We start from the raw sequence: 17,526 nt of genomic DNA, 5'->3' as shown, positions 1-17,526 counted from the left end.
GGAAAGTCAAAATTAAACTTGCATGATTCAGATAGAGCATGTCATTTTAAGACACTTTTAAATTCACTTCTGTTTTCAAATGTGCTTCATTCTCTTAGTATCCCTTGTTAAAAAAATGAATACGCACATATCATGCACTAGTGGGAGCTGCTGCTAATTGGTGCCTGCACACATTTGTCTCTTGTGATTGGTTAAATAGATATTTTCAGCTTCCTGTCAGTAGTGCAATGCTGTCCCTTCAGCAATGGATAACAAGTGAATGAAGAAAATTTGATAATATAATTAAATTGGAAAGTTGTTTAAAATTGTATGTTCTATCTGAATCACAAAAGAAAATGTTGGGGTTTACTATCCCTTTAAGGTTGCCATTTCAGAGAATGTTGGTAAAGTTTCTTGGTCATGCTGTAGAATAAAACAAAAATCATGCAAATGATTTAAAGGACAAGTATATATTGAATATAAAAAATAATATGCTTAAAATAAAATGCTATTGTTCAGCTGATAACACACTTGCAATAATTTTTTTCATTATTTACATTGCTAAACTGGTAAGGTCACACACAGCCACAACAGAGTCGAAATTGGACATATTAAGAAGACTTCTATTTAGTTTGACCTTCAGAAGTGGTTAATATGGAAGCTTCTAGGAGAAGTTAATTTAGAAGGACTGAATAAAAATAACAAAACATCATCTCTGTTAAGAGTGCTTACAATTCTGGATCTTTTATCTGTATAAAGGATTTTCAGTCAACCTCTGGAAACAATTGCTGGCTACCATTTGCTCTTTCCTGAGTGGAAATCAAAAGCAGTAAGAGATATGAAGGAAACCAAAATCAGTTAAAGATTTTAATAAAACAAGATAAACTAAATCCAGGAAGGGGCCAGAGGATAAGTCCAGCAACAAGGTACCAAGGGATAAAGCAAGAGCAGAGTCCAAGGATCGGCCAAAGGTTGGGTACCGGGATATCAGTCCAGCAACAAGTTACGAAAGAGAAGACGGCAACAGGAGATAACTGGCAATACAGAAGATGAAGCAACACAGATTACCAGACATCTTCACTTGGTACTGCAGGTACAGGTGGAGAAGCTGGTACAGGATACCAGGTAATTGGAGATAAAGGATCATTTCTGTCTCAAGACAATACATCTAGGGGCAAACGGAGTCCTTCAGTACATTTTTGTTCCTTTCTAACGGTAAACATTTTTGATTTCTTCCTTGGCATTCATGGAATCCCAAAACCTATTGGATACCCAATACTTTCTGGTCTAAAAGCAAACGGTCCAAGAAACCATCCCTTACCTCCAAATCTGGTTAAAGGGTTGGCCCCTGGTCCAGTAGAGGCCAAATCCTTCCCAGCTTGTGTTCAAAATCTAGAATCTATGGGACTCAGTCTCAGTTCCAGCTTCAGATCTAAATCAGGGATTTTTCTCTAGTCTTTTTATAGTTCCAATGAAAGGACATTTTTCGGCCTCTCCTAGATCTCAAGACTTTGATAGCATTTCTAAATATTTCAAGTTTTTTTAAAATGGAAACTATTCACTTTTTATTTTCTTTAGTGCAAGAGGGTCAATATAAGTTAATACAGTCTAGAAAGCCTATCATCCGGAGTATCTGCCATTATTTTAGGAAAATGTTTATTTCCTGGTCTCCAACAAAAAAGATACTGTACAGTTGAAATTCTTTTAGAATTCTTGAATTTCTTCAGAACGACCTAGATAAGTTTATCAGCCAGTTCTCTTAAAGGTCAGATTTCTGATTTATCCGTTTTAATATACCACAAGAAAACTCCTCCGTTTTCACCTATGCATGGTTTAGACCTCCAACTTTTATCTTGGAAGTTTTTTTTTCTCTTGGCAATTTTTTTCAATTTATCCTGTAACCCTCCTTTTCCTGATTTATTTACTTTATTGAAACAAGGCAATCTTTCAAACTCACTATTAATCTAAGGAATGATTTCTTCTGTTAAGTGTGATCAGTCCACGGGTCATCATTACTTCTGGGATATTACTCCTCCCCAACAGGAAGTGCAAGAGGATTCACCCAGCAGAGCTGCATATAGCTCCTCCCCTCTACGTCACTCCCAGTCATTCTCTTGCACCCAACGACTAGATAGGATGTGTGAGAGGACTATGGTGATTATACTTAGTTTTATATCTTCAATCAAAAGTTTGTTATTTTAAAATAGCACCGGAGTGTGTTATTACCTCTCTGGCAGAGTTTGAAGAAGAATCTACCAGAGTTTTGCTATGATTTTAGCTGGAGTAGTTAAGATCATATTGCTGTTCTCGGCCATCTGAGGAGTGAGGTAAACTTCAGATCAGGGGACAGCGGGCAGATGAATCTGCATAGAGGTATGTAGCAGTTTTTATTTTCTGACAATGGAATTGATGAGAAAATCCTGCCATACCGATATAATGTCATGTATGTATACTTTACACTTCAGTATTCTGGGGAATGGTACTTCACTAGAATTACACTGTAAGAAATACATAAAGCTGTTTAATAACTAGAGATTATGTTTAACGTTTTTGCTGGAATGTAAAATCGTTTTCATTTGCTGAGGTACTGTGTGAATAAATGTTTGGGCACTATTTTTCCACTTGGCAGTTGCTTAATCTGTTTTTCTGACAGTTTCTGTTCTCCCTCACTGCTGTGTGTGAGGGGGAGGGGCCGTTTTTTGGCGCTTTTTCTATGCATCAAATATTTCAGTCAGCAACTCATTGTATTCCCTGCATGATCCGGTTCATCTCTACAGAGCTCAGGGGTCTTCAAAACTTATTTTGAGGGAGGTAATTTCTCTCAGCAGAGCTGTGAGAATTATAGTTTGACTGAGATAAAAAACGTTTATTCTGTAATTTGTTTCCTGCTTTCAGAATTTGTTATCTTTGCTAATGGGATTAAACCTTTGCTAAAGTTGTGTTGTTTACAAGGATTGAGGCTATAACTGTTTCAATTTATTAATTTTCAACTGTCATAGATCTTCTGTGCTTCTTAAAGGCACAGTACATTTTAATATTATTCTAATTGAATTGTATTTCCAAGTTGCAAGTTTATTTGCTAGTGTGTTAAACATGTCTGATTCAGAGGATGATACCTGTGTCATTTGTTGCAATGCCAAAGTGGAGCCCAATAGAAATTTATGTACTAACTGTATTGATGCTACTTTAAATAAAAGTCAATCTGTACAAATTGAACAAATTTCACCAAACAACGAGGGGAGAGTTATGCCGACTAACTCGCCTCACGTGTCAGTACCTACATCTCCCGCTCAGAGGGAGGTGCGTGATATTGTAGCGCCGAGTACATCTGGGCGGCCATTACAAATCACATTACAGGATATGGCTACTGTTATGACTGAGGTTTTGGCTAAATTACCAGAACTAAGAGGTAAGCGTGATCACTCTGGGGTGAGAACAGAGTGCGCTGATAATATTAGGGCCATGTCAGACACTGCGTCACAGGTGGCAGAACATGAGGACGGAGAACTTCATTCTGTGGGTGACGGTTCTGATCCAAACAGACTGGATTCAGATATTTCAAATTTTAAATTTAAACTGGAAAACCTCCGTGTATTACTAGGGGAGGTGTTAGCGGCTCTGAATGATTGTAACACAGTTGCAATACCAGAGAAAATGTGTAGGTTGGATAAATATTTTGCGGGTACCGACGAGTACTGAGGTTTTTCCTATACCTAAGAGACTTACTGAAATTGTTACTAAGGAGTGGGATAGACCCGGTGTGCCGTTCTCACCCCCTCCGATATTTAGAAAAATGTTTCCAATAGACGCCACCACAAGGGACTTATGGCAAACGGTCCCTAAGGTGGAGGGAGCAGTTTCTACCTTAGCTAAGCGTACCACTATCCCGGTGGAGGATAGCTGTGCTTTTTCAGATCCAATGGATAAAAAGTTAGAGGGTTACCTTAAGAAAATGTTTGTTCAACAAGGTTTTATATTGCAACCCCTTGCATGCATTGCGCCGATCACGGCTGCAGCGGCATTCTGGATTGAGTCTCTGGAAGAGAACATTGGTTCAGCTACTCTGGACGACATTACGGACAGGCTTAGAGTCCTTAAACTAGCTAATTCATTCATTTCGGAGGCCGTAGTACATCTTACTAAACTTACGGCGAAGAATTCAGGATTCGCCATTCAGGCACGCAGGGCGCTGTGGCTAAAATCCTGGTCAGCTGATGTTACTTCTAAGTCTAAATTGCTTAATATACCTTTCAAAGGGCAGACCTTATTCGGGCCCGGGTTGAAAGAGATTATCGCTGACATTACAGGAGGTAAAGGCCATGCCCTGCCTCAGGACAAAGCCAAAGCCAAGACTAGACAGTCTAATTTTCCTTCCTTTCGTAATTTCAAAGCAGGAGCAGCATCAACTTCCTCTGCACCAAAACAGGAAGGAGCTGTTGCTCACTACAGACAAGGCTGGAAACCTAACCAGTCCTGGAACAAGGGCAAGCAGACTAGGAAACCTGCTGCTGCCCCTAAAACAGCATGAATTGAGGGCCCCCGATCCGGGATTGGATCTAGTGGGGGGCAGACTTTCTCTCTTCGCCCAGGTTTGGGCAAGAGATGTTCAGGATCCCTGGGCGCTAGAGATAATATCTCAGGGATACCTTCTGGACTTCAAATACTCTCCTCCAAGAGAGAGATTTCATCTGTCAAGATTGTCAACAATCCAGACAAAGAAAGAGGCGTTTCTACGCTGCGTACAAGAGCTCTTGTTAATGGGAGTAATCCATCCAGTTCCACGATCGGAACAGGGACAGGGGTTTTACTCAAATCTGTTTGTGGTTCCCAAAAAAGAGGGAACTTTCAGACCAATCCTGGACTTAAAGATCCTAAACAAATTCCTAAGAGTTCCATCGTTCAAGATGGAGACTATTCGGACAATTTTACCTATGATCCAAGAGGGTCAATACATGACCACTGTAGATTTAAAAGATGCTTACCTTCACATACCGATTCACAAAGATCATTATCAGTACCTAAGGTTTGCCTTCCTAGACAGGCATTACCAGTTTGTGGCTCTTCCATTCGGATTGGCTACAGCTCCAAGAATCTTCACAAAGGTTCTGGGTGCTCTTCTGGCGGTACTAAGACCGCGGGGAATCTCGGTAGCTCCATACCTAGACGACATTCTGATACAAGCTTCAAGCTTTCAAACTGCCAAGTCTCATACAGAGTTAGTGCTGGCATTTCTAAGGTCACATGGATGGAAGGTGAACGAAAAGAAAAGTTCACTCGTTCCACTCACAAGAGTTCCCTTCCTGGGGACTCTTATAGATTCTGTAGAAATGAAGATTTACCTGACAGAGGACAGGCTAACAAGACTTCAAAGTGCTTGCCGCACCCTTCATTCCATTCAACACCCGTCAGTGGCTCAATGCATGGAGGTAATCGGCTTAATGGTAGCGGCAATGGACATAGTACCCTTTGCACGCTTACACCTCAGACCACTGCAACTGTGCATGCTAAGTCAGTGGAATGGGGATTACTCAGACTTATCCCCTTCTCTGAATCTGGATCAAGAGACCAGAAATTCTCTTCTATGGTGGCTTTCTCGGCCACATCTGTCCAGGGGGATGCCATTCAGCAGACCAGACTGGACAATTGTAACAACAGACGCCAGCCTTCTAGGTTGGGGTGCCGTCTGGAATTCTCTGAAGGCTCAGGGACAATGGAGTCAGGAGGAGAGTCTCCTGCCAATAAACATTCTGGAATTGAGAGCAGTTCTCAATGCCCTCCTGGCTTGGCCCCAGTTGACAACTCGGGGGTTCATCAGGTTTCAGTCGGACAACATCACGACTGTAGCTTACATCAACCATCAGGGAGGGACAAGAAGCTCCCTAGCTATGATGGAAGTATCAAAGATAATTTGCTGGGCAGAGTCTCACTCTTGCCACCTGTCAGCAATCCACATCCCGGGAGTGGAGAACTGGGAGGCGGATTTCTTAAGTCGTCAGACTTTTCATCCGGGGGAGTGGGAACTTCATCCGGAGGTCTTTGCCCAAATACTTCGACGTTGGGGCAAACCAGAGATAGATCTCATGGCGTCTCGACAGAACGCCAAGCTTCCTCGTTACGGGTCCAGATCCAGGGATCCAGGAGCAGTCCTGATAGATGCTCTGACAGCACCTTGGGACTTCAGGATGGCTTACGTGTTTCCACCCTTCCCGTTGCTTCCTCGATTGATTGCCAGAATCAAACAAGAGAGAGCATCAGTGATTCTAATAGCACCTGCGTGGCCACGCAGGACTTGGTATGCAGACCTGGTGGACATGTCATCCTGTCCACCTTGGTCTCTACCTCTGAAACAGGACCTTCTGATACAGGGTCCCTTCAAACATCAAAATCTAACTTCTCTGAAGCTGACTGCTTGGAAATTGAACGCTTGATTTTATCAAGACGTGGATTTTCTGAGTCAGTTATTGATACCTTAATACAGGCTAGGAAACCTGTTACCAGAAAGATTTACCATAAGATATGGCGTAAATACCTATATTGGTGTGAATCCAAAGGTTACTCTTGGAGTAAGGTTAGGATTCCTAGGATATTGTCTTTTCTACAAGAAGGTTTAGAAAAGGGTTTATCTGCTAGTTCATTAAAGGGACAGATCTCAGCTCTGTCCATTCTGTTACACAAACGTCTGTCAGAAGTTCCTGACGTCCAGGCTTTTTGTCAGGCTTTGGCCAGAATTAAGCCTGTGTTTAAAACTGTTGCTCCACCATGGAGTTTAAACCTTGTTCTTAATGTTTTTCAGGGCGTTCCGTTTGAACCCCTTCATTCCATTGATATAAAGTTGTTATCTTGGAAAGTTCTATTTTTAATGGCTATTTCCTCGGCTCGAAGAGTCTCTGAATTATCAGCCTTACATTGTGATTCTCCTTATTTGATTTTTCATTCGGATAAGGTAGTCCTGCGTACTAAACCTGGGTTCTTACCTAAGGTAGTTACTAACAGGAATATCAATCAAGAGATTGTTGTTCCTTCTTTATGCCCAAATCCTTCTTCAAAGAAGGAACGTCTACTGCACAACCTGGATGTAGTCCGTGCTCTAAAATTTTACTTACAGGCAACTAAGGAATTTCGACAAACGTCTTCTCTGTTTGTCATTTACTCTGGGCAGAGGAGAGGTCAAAAAGCTTCCGCTACCTCTCTTTCTTTTTGGCTTCGTAGCATAATTCGTTTAGCTTATGAGACTGCTGGACAGCAGCCTCCTGAAAGAATTACAGCTCATTCTACTAGAGCTGTGGCTTCCACTTGGGCCTTCAAGAATGAGGCCTCTGTTGAACAGATTTGCAAGGCTGCAACTTGGTCTTCGCTTCATACTTTTTCCAAATTTTACAAATTTGACACTTTTGCTTCATCGGAGGCTATTTTTGGGAGAAAGGTTCTTCAGGCAGTGGTTCCTTCTGTATAAAGAGCCTGCCTATCCCTCCCGTCATCCGTGTACTTTTGCTTTGGTATTGGTATCCCAGAAGTAATGATGACCCGTGGACTGATCACACTTAACAGAAGAAAACATAATTTATGCTTACCTGATAAATTCCTTTCTTCTGTAGTGTGATCAGTCCACGGCCCGCCCTGTTTTTAAGGCAGGTAAATATTTTTTAATTTATACTCCAGTCACCACTTCACCCTTGGCTTTTCCTTTCTCGTTGGTCCTTGGTCGAATGACTGGGAGTGACGTAGAGGGGAGGAGCTATATGCAGCTCTGCTGGGTGAATCCTCTTGCACTTCCTGTTGGGGAGGAGTAATATCCCAGAAGTAATGATGACCCGTGGACTGATCACACTACAGAAGAAAGGAATTTATCAGGTAAGCATAAATTATGTTTTTTCCACAACATTGATGCTTTTTAAAATAAAGCTCTTTTTCTCTTGTAAGGTGTATCCAGTCCACGGATCATCCATTACTTGTGGGATATTCTCCTTCCCAACAGGAAGCTGCAAGAGGATCACCCACAGCAGAGCTGTCTATATAGATCCTCCTCTAACTGCCACTACCAGTCATTCTCTTGCAGCTCTCGACAAGATAGGAAGTAGCTAGAGATGTGGTGTTTTTATTTAGTTTATCTTCAATCAAAAGTTTTGTTATTTTCAAATGGTACTGGAGTTGTACTATTTTAGCCTTAGGCAGAAAGTAGAAGAAGAGTCTGCCTGTGGTCTTTGATGATCTTAGCAGGTTGTAACTAAGATCCATTGCGGTTCTCACACATAACTGAAGAGAGAGGTAACTTCAGCTGGGGGAATGGCGTGCAGGGTCTCCTGCTATGAGGTATGTGCAGTTTAAATTTTTATAGATAAATGAAAATGCTAGAAAATGCTGTTAATACTGGATTTATTTAAGGTAAGCCTGATTACAGTGATTTAATAACGACTAGTATCATGCTTGCTGTAATAGGTAATATTCTTATTACTTTCTCACATTACTGAAACATAAAACGTTTGCTGGAAGTGTTTAAACGTTTTTTTATACATATTGGTGATATAACTTTATTGGGGCCCAGTTTTTTCCACATGGCTGGCTAGATTTTGCCTAGGGATAGTTTTGTTAGGCCCTCTCACTGAATACAGATTGGGAGGGGCCTATTTTCGCGCCTAAATGCGCATTAGATTTTGCAGCTTGACTTCCAGTTCCCTGAAGGAGTCCCCTGAACACTTAGGACCTCTCTAAAGGGATTTTGTGCCTTTCAAGGTCGTTATATGGGCAGGTAGGGCCACAGCAGACCTGTGGCAGTTTGTTGTGACTGTTAAAAAAAACGTTTATATCGTTTTTTTGATCCGGTTTTGAGACTAAGGGGTTAATCATCTATTTGCAAGTGGGTGCAATGCTCTGTTAGTCTATTATACACACTGTAAAAATTTCGTAAGATTTACTGCTTTTTATCACTGTTTTTAAATTTCTGACAAAATTTGTTTCTCTTAAAGGCACAGTACCGTTTTTATTTTTTGCTTGTTTACATTTATCAAAGTGTTTTCAAAGCTTGCTGGTCTCATTGCTAGTCTGTTTAAACATGTCTGACATAGAGGAAACTCCTTGTTCATTATGTTTAGAAGCCATTGTGGAACCCCCTCTTAGAATGTGTACCAAATGTACTGATTTTACTTTAAGTTATAAAGATCATATTCTGTCTTTAAAAAATTTATCACCAGAGGAAACTGACAAGGGGGAAGTTATGCCCACTAACTCGCCTCACGTGTCAGAACCTTTGACTCCCGCTCAAGGGACTCCCGCTCAAGAGGCGCCAAGTACATCTAGCGCGCCCATGGCGTTTACTTTACAAGACATGGCGGCAGTTATGGATCATACCCTTACAGCGGTATTGTCCAAACTACCAGGGTTACAAGGAAAGCGAGACAGCTCTGGGGCTAGAAAAAATACAGAGCACTCTGACGCTTTAGTAGCTATGTCTGATATCCCCTCACAATATGCAGAAGCTGAGGCAGGAGAGCTTCTTTCTGTGGGTGATTTTTCTGACTCAGGGAAGATGCTTCAACCTGATTCTGATATGTCAACATTTAAATTTAAGCTTGAACACCTCCGCGTGTTGCTCAGGGAGGTTTTAGCTACTCTGGATGACTGTGACACCATTATAGTGCTAGAGAAATTGTGTAGATTGGATAAATACTATGCAGTACCTGTTTACACTGATGTTTTTCCAATACCTAAAAGGTTTTCAGAAATTATTACTAAGGAATGGGATAGACCAGGCGTACCGTTCTCTGCCCCTCCTATTTTTAAGAAAATTTTTCCAATAGATGCCGCTACACGGGACTTATGGCAAACGGTCCCTAAGGTGGAGGGAGCAGTTTCTACCCTAGCTAAGCGTACAACTATCCCCGTCCAGGACAGTTGTGCTTTCCTAGATCCAATGGATAAAAAGTTAGAGGGTTACCTTAAGAAAATTTTTATTCAACAAGTCTTTATTCTCCAGCCTCTTGCATGTATTGCCCCGGTCACTGCTGTTGCGGCCTTCTGGTTTGAGTCTCTGGAAGAGGCCTTACAGGTAGAAACTCCATTGGATGATATACTTGACAAGCTTAAAGCACTTAAGCTAGCCAATTCATTTGTTTCTGACGCCGTTGTTCATTTAACTTAACTAACGGCTAAGAACTCAGGTTTAAGGTCTAAGCTTCTCAATATTCCCTTCAAGGGGCAGACCCTATTCGGGCCTGGACTGAAGGAGATCATTTCTGATATTACTGGAGGAAAAGGTCATGCCCTTCCTCAGGATAGGTCTAACAAATTAAAGACCAAACAAACTAATTTTCGTGCCTTTCGAAACTTTTTAAGACGAGCGCAGCATCATCTTCCTCTAATACAAAACAAGAGGGAAATTTTGCCCAGTCCAAGCTGGTCTGGAGACCTAACCAGGCTTGGGACAAAGGTAAACGGGCCAAGAAGACTGCTGCTGCCTCTAAGACAGCATGAAAGATAGGCCCCCGATCCGGTAACGGATCTAGTAGGGGGCAGACTTTCTCTCTTCGCCCAGGCTTGGGCAAGGGATGTCCAGGATCCCTGGGCGTTGGAAATTGTGTCCCAGGGATATCTTCTGGACTTCAAAGCTTCTTCCCCAAAAGGAAGATTTCACCTTTCACAATTATCTGCAGACCAGATAAAGAGAGAGGCATTCTTACTTTGTGTTCAAGACCTCCTAGTTATGGGAGTGATCCACCCAGTTCCAAAGGAGGGACAGGAGCAAGGATTCTATTCAAATCTATTTGTGGTTCCCAAGAAAGAGGGAACCTTCAGACCAATCTTAGATCTCAAGATCCTAAACAAATTTCTCAGGGTCCCATCTTTCAAGATGGAGACTATTCAAACCATCCTACCTATGATCCAGGAGGGTCAATGCATGACTACCGTGGACTTAAAGGATGCTTATCTTCACATTCCGATGCACAAAAATCATCATCAGTTTCTCAGGTTTGCCTTCCTAGACAGGTATTACCAGTTTGTGGCTCTTCCCTTTGGGTTAGCTACGGCACCAAGAATCTTTACGAAGGTTCTGGGGTCACTACTGGCAGTCCTAAGGCCACGGGGCATAGCAGTAGCCCCTTACTTAGATGACATTCTAATACAGGCGTCGAATTTCCAAATTGCCAAGTCCCATACGGACATTGTTCTGACATTTCTGAGGTCTCATGGGTGGAAAGTGAACGAAAAGAAGAGTTCTCTATCCCCTCTCACAAGAGTTTCCTTTCTGGGAACTCTGATAGATTCTGTAGAAATGAGGATTTACCTGACAGAGGCCAGGTTGTCAAAACTTCTAAATTCCTGCCGTGTTCTTTATTCTACTTCTCGCCCTTTGGTGGCTCAGTGTATGGAAGTAATCTGCTTAATGGTAGCGGCAATGGACATAGTGCCGTTTGCCCGCCTACATCTCAGACCGCTGCAACTCTGCATGCTCAGTCAGTGGAATGGGGATTACACAGATTTATCCCCTCTACTAAATCTGGATCAAGAGACCAGGGATTCTCTTCTCTGGTGGCTATCTCGAGTCCATCTGTCCAAAGGTATGACCTTCCGCAGGCCAGATTGGACAATAGTAACAACAGATGCCAGCCTTCTGGGCTGGGGGGCAGTCTGGAACTCTCTGAAGGCTCAGGGGTCATGGACTCAGGAGGAGGCTCTCCTTCCGATAAACATTCTGGAACTAAGAGCGATATTCAATGCTCTTCAGGCTTGGCATCAGCTAGCGGCAGTGAGGTTCATCAGATTTCAGTCGGACAACATCACGACTGTAGCTTACATCAACCATCAAGGGGGAACAAGGAGTTCCCTAGCGATGTTGGTGGTTTCAAAAATAATTCGTTGGGCAGAGATTCACTCTTGCCACCTATCAGCTATCCATATCCCAGGAGTAGAGAACTGGGAGGCGGATTTTCTAAGTCGTCAGACTTTTCATAATTTCTCTGCGGCTGACTGCTTGGAGATTGAACGCTTGATTTTATCAAAGCGTTGTTTCTCTGAGTCGGTCATTGATACCTTAATACAGGTGCGAAAGCCTGTCGCCAGGAAAATCTATCATAAGATATGGTGTAAATATCTTCATTGGTGTGAATCCAAGGGTTACTCATGGAGTATGGTCAGGATTCCTAGGATATTATCTTTTCTCCAAGATGGATTGGAGAAGGGTTTGTCAGCAAGTTCCTTAAAGGGACAGATTTCTGCTCTGTCTATTCTTTTGCACAAACGTCTGGCTGAGGTTCCAGACGTGCAGGCGTTTTGTCAGGCTTTAGTCAGAATTAAGCCTGTGTTTAAACCTGTTGCTCCGCCTTGGAGTTTAAATTTAGTTCTTAAGGTTCTTCAAGGGGTTCCGTTTGAACCTTTGTATTCCATAGATATTATGCTCTTATCTTGGAAGGTTTTGTTTTTAGTAGCTATCTCTTCGGCTCGAAGAGTTCCGGAGTTATCTGCTTTACAATGTGATTCTCCTTATCTCATTTTTCATTCCGATAAGGTAGTGTTACGTACCAAACCTGGTTTTCTACCTAAGGTGGTATCTAATAAAAATATCAATTAGGAGATTGTTGTACCGTCACTGTGTCCTAATCCTTCTTCAAAGAAGGAACGTCTTTTACACAATCTTGACGTGGTTCGTACTTTAAAGTTTTATTTATAAGCTACTAAAGATTTTCGTCAAACATCTGCATTGTTTGTTGTCTACTCTGGACAGAGGAGAGGCCAAAAGGCTTCGGCAACTTCTCTTTCTTTTTGGCTAAGGAGTATAATACGCTTAGCTTATGAGACTGCTGGCCAGCAGCCTCCTGAAAGGATTACAGCTCATTCTACTAGAGCGGTAGCTTCCACATGGGCTTTTAAGAATGAGGCTTCTGTTGAACAGATTTGTAAGGCGGCGACTTGGTCTTCGCTTCATACTTTTTCAAAATTCTATAAATTTGATACTTTTGCTTCTTCGGAGGCTATTTTTGGGGGAGAGGTTTTACAGGCAGTGGTGCCTTCCGTTTAAGCACCTGCCTTGTCCCTCCCTTCATCCGTGTCCTATAGCTTTGGTATTGGTATCCCACAAGTAATGGATGATCCGTGGACTGGATACACCTTACAAGAGAAAACAAAATTTATGCTTACCTGATAAATTTATTTCTCTTGTGGTGTATCCAGTCCACGGCCCGCACTGTCATTTTAAGGCAGGTGTGTTTTATTTTTAAACTACAGTCACCACTGCACCCTAGGGTTTCTCCTTTCTCTTGCTTGTCTTCGGTCGAATGACTGGTAGTGGCAGTTAGAGGAGGAGCTATATAGACAGCTCTGCTGTGGGTGATCCTCTTGCTGCTTCCTGTTGGGAAGGAGAATATCCCACAAGTAATGGATGAATCCGTGGACTGGATACCCCACAAGAGAAATAAATTTATCAGGTAAGTATAAATTTAGTTTTTTCTTCGTTCTCTTGCTATCTTTATTTAAAAAGCAGTAATGTGATGTATAGGAACCCGGCCCATTTTTGTTTGAGAACCTGGGTTATGCTTGCTTTTTGGTGGGTAAATGTAAGCCTACAATAAGCAAGTGCTATCCAAGGTGCTAAACCTAAAATGGGCTGGCTGCTAAGATTTACATTCCGGCTTTTAAAATAAAGATAGCAAGAGAACAAAGAAAAAATATAATAGGAGTAAATTAGAAAGTTGCTTAAAATGTCATGCTCTGATTCATGAAATAAAAAAAAAATTGGGTTCAGTGTCCCTTTAAGAACACGGTGTGCTTCAAAAACATTTGCATTGCCAGGTGTGCCACAGTCTGAAAAATTTTGAAAACCACTTTGTTATACTACACATACATGAAAACCCATACCCAGACAGGGCAAATGCGGAGTGCCAGGTTGCAATGGAATACAAATTTGGATCTTACCACTATTGACAGCTAGCTGAACACATCTAGTTAGCTAATTACAAGAGACAAATGTGTGCAGGCACCAATCAGCGGCTAGCTCTCACTAGTTTTGGATATGTGCATATTATTTTTCAACAATGGAAACAAAGCACATTTGAAAATAGTAGTGAATTTTTAAAAGTTTCATAAAATTGCATGCTCTATCCGAATCATGCAAGTTTAATTTTGACTTTCCTATCCCTTTTTAAGTTCACATTTTTTACTGTACATGAACACTCCTCGCAGCCTCTGCATACCCATATATACCCATACCCATTGCTTTGTCGAACTCCATACAATTATAATCATGGCGTAAGTGCATGCTTTAATTGGTATGTTTTGCATATTTTGTGTGCAAATATTCATAGTCTATAGACAAAATACATTTACCAAGTCACTCAACTGAAGACAAATAAATGTTTTGCCTTCCACAAGAAATTCTAGGCCTCCTGTTTTAAAAAAAAAAATTGTATTAATAACTGCAAAATTTAAACATATCCCTTGAATTCTGTCAAAACCTATTTGTCCTTTTGCTTTCTTATAATTTAGCATTCAAATATTAACAATTCAGTGATTAAATTGTAATTGAGTAGAAACTTTACACACATTTAAAGAGAATTGTGTTTTTTTTTTGTTTTTTTAATATGGTTACTTGTAAACTAATTTGTTTTTCTTACATCTTTGACAGGAATGGGCAGAAAATAACGTCACACGACTTCAGATTGAAAATACAGTATTAATTGGATATTACAGTAAGTGTTTTATGGAATTTTTTATGAATTAATTATTCTTTATCGTTAAAATCCTAAGCTTTGGTAGTAATTCACTCAACTCCTTCTGATTCACATTGTCTAAATACTACTTTACTTCTTAATATGAGGAGAGTCCACGGCTTCATTCCTTACTTGTGGTCACACTGATCTTCACTTCTTCCTGACTGTTCGGTTTACTGGAGACAAAGCGGTTTCTCTGTTGAGCCTGGGTTATAGGAGGTGGTAAGTGCCCCATTGGGGGTTTAAAGGTGCCTTTTTCTTTTCTATTGTCCACTTTATAAGCGCAAGCTATGGAGGACTTTGATACATTAGAGGGTACTCCCTCTTTACCGAAATCCAATGCCTGTTTATATTGTGAGGAGTCCGCGGTATATCCGCCTGCTCAATTATGTCCCACATGCCTCGATAAAGTAATTTTATCAAAGAAAACTAATATGTTTAGTACTACTGAGCCATCCACCTCTGAGGTGTCTCCGTCTTGTGAGGTGCGCACCCTACGGTCATCTCCTAATACACATGCAGCTTCCCGTAGCACTCCTATTCCTCCATCTTGAGGAGCCCTTTTACCACCAGACTTTACTGAGCAGTTACAAACGGCAATGTCTGCGGCTTTCAGGGCTTTACCTCGCCCTGCTATAAGCGCAAGCAAAAGGTCAAATATTGCTATCCTTTCCAGGGGTCATCTACTAGCTTATTGGATTTATCTGATACTAGATTATACGCTGATGAAGACACCTCTGATACTTCAGAGGATGCTCTTTCTGGGTTGGAATCTGCTGCCTCCAAGCCTTGAGCTGCGGAGGAACCAGACTTTAGATATAGGTTTGAACACTTATGCTTTCTGCTAAAGGAAGTTTTGGCTACTTTGGAGATTCCAGAACCTAAATTACCTGAAGAACTTTGTATTCCTAAATTAGATAAGTTCTACGAGGACAGGGTTGTCCCACAGACTTTCCCGGTTCCCGTTAAGATGGCAAACATTATTAAGATCGAATGGGAAAGACTTGGCTCTTCCTTTTCCCCTTCTTCCTTTATGAAATTATTCCCGGTTCCGGACACTCAATTAGAGTTGTGGGGTTCCGTCCCTAAGGTATATGACGCTATCTCCACTCTGGCTAAACGCACTACTATGCCGCTTGATGATAGTTAGTTGTTTAAAGAGCCCATGGATAAGAAGCTGGAAACTCTATTAAGAAAAATGTTTCAGCATATGTGATATTTGTTTCAACCGGCAGCAGCTGTCACTGCGGTTGCGGCTACCTACTGTTGCGACTCCTTATGCAAGTTGATCGAGGTGGAGGTCCCCTCGACGAGATCCAGGAAAGAAATAAGGCCTTAAGGGTAGCTAATTGTTTTTATTTGTGATGCAAATATGCAGATTATTCGCCGGAATGCCAAGGCTTTAGGTTTTTCCGTCCTAGCCCGTAGGGCACACAGACTGAAGTCTTGGTCTGCGGACACGAGTTCAAAATGTAGGCTTCTTTACCTCCCATTTAAGTGAAAGATTCTTTTTCGTCCAGGCTTGGACTTAATCATCTCCACGGTTAGGGGAGGCAAGGGGGCCTTTTTACCGCAGGATAAGAACATGCCTAAGGGACAAGGTCCTAATTTTCGTTTCTTTTGTTTGTATAAATCCCAACGTCAGCAACCCTCTTCAAAGCCTGAGCAGTCTAAGGGAACTTGGAAGACGACTCAGTCCTGGAATAAATCCAAGCAGAACAAGAAGACCCAGAGTCAAAGTCGGCATGAAGGGGCGGCCCCTGATTTGGATCTGGTAGGGGGCAGACTGTCACTCTTTTCAGAATCTTGGTTTGGGGACGTGCAAGACCCATGGGTCCTGGAGGTCATCACTCAAGGATACAGGATAGGTTTCAAGTCTCATCCTCCCAGGGGCATATTCCTCTTATCAAACCTGTCTTCAAGGCCAGAAAAGAGAGAGGCTTTTCTAGGGTCCATGAGGGATTTCTCCTCCCTGGGAGTTATTGTGCCGGTACTGCCAGCAGAGAGAGGTCTGGGTTACTACTCAAACCTGTTTGTGGTCCCAAAAAAGGAGGGTACTTTTCGCCCGATTCTGGACCTAAAGTGTTTAAATTTTTTTTATTTGTTCCCTCGTTCAAGATGGAGACAATAAGGTCCATTCTTCCCTTAGTTTAGGAAGGACAGTTCATAACCACAATAGACCTGATGGATGCATAACGTCACGTTGCTATACACAAGGAACATGTCAAGTTCCTAAGATTTGCGTTCCTGGACCAGCACTTTCCGTTTATTGCACTTCCGTTTGGTCTAGCTACTGCCCCACGAGTCTTTATAAAGGTTCTGGGGGCTCTGCTCGCAATGGCCAGAACCAGAGATATAGAAGTGGTGCCTTACTTAGACAATATTCTAGTTCAAGCACCATCCTGTTGTCTGGCAGAGGACCACTCGAAAGCCCTTCTTTCTCTTCTTCGATCTCATGGATGGAAGATAAACTTAGAAAAGAGTTCTCTTATCCTCAGTACCAGGGTGGAATTCCTAGGTCCGATAATAGACTCCATATCCATGAGGATATTTCTTACAGACCAGAGACATTACAAGCTAACTTCCAATTGCCTTGCCCTCCAGACCTCCTTAAGATCCTCTGTGCCTGGGTGTCATGGTGTCCTGCATGGGCATCATTCCTTTTGCTATGTTCCATCTCAGACCTCTTAAGCTGTGCATGCTGAGACAGTGGAACGGCGATCATTCGGATCTGTCAAAATATTTCTCTGGTCAACCGGTCGAGAGAATCGCTCTCCTGGTGGCTCTGTCCAGATCACCTGTCCCAAGGGACATCCTTCTTGAGACCATCCTGGGAGATTGTGACTACGGA

At 42.0% G+C, this 17,526-nt stretch overlaps 1 protein-coding gene across 1 annotated transcript in view; it reads left to right on the top strand.

The window, feature by feature from the left end:
• LMBRD1 (LMBR1 domain containing 1) overlaps window positions 1-17,526 on the top strand; it is an 810,247-nt gene that overhangs the window by 30,607 nt on the left and 762,114 nt on the right. The window contains exon 3 of the mRNA XM_053710415.1: window positions 14,591-14,654. Coding sequence (XP_053566390.1) covers window positions 14,591-14,654 — 64 coding nt within the window. The remainder of the gene's footprint in view (window positions 1-14,590; window positions 14,655-17,526) is intronic.

This window comes from Bombina bombina, chromosome 4 (genome assembly GCF_027579735.1).
Source record: "Bombina bombina isolate aBomBom1 chromosome 4, aBomBom1.pri, whole genome shotgun sequence".
Lineage (NCBI taxonomy): Eukaryota > Metazoa > Chordata > Amphibia > Anura > Bombinatoridae > Bombina > Bombina bombina.
This window is presented reverse-complemented; position numbering and strand designations above follow the sequence as displayed.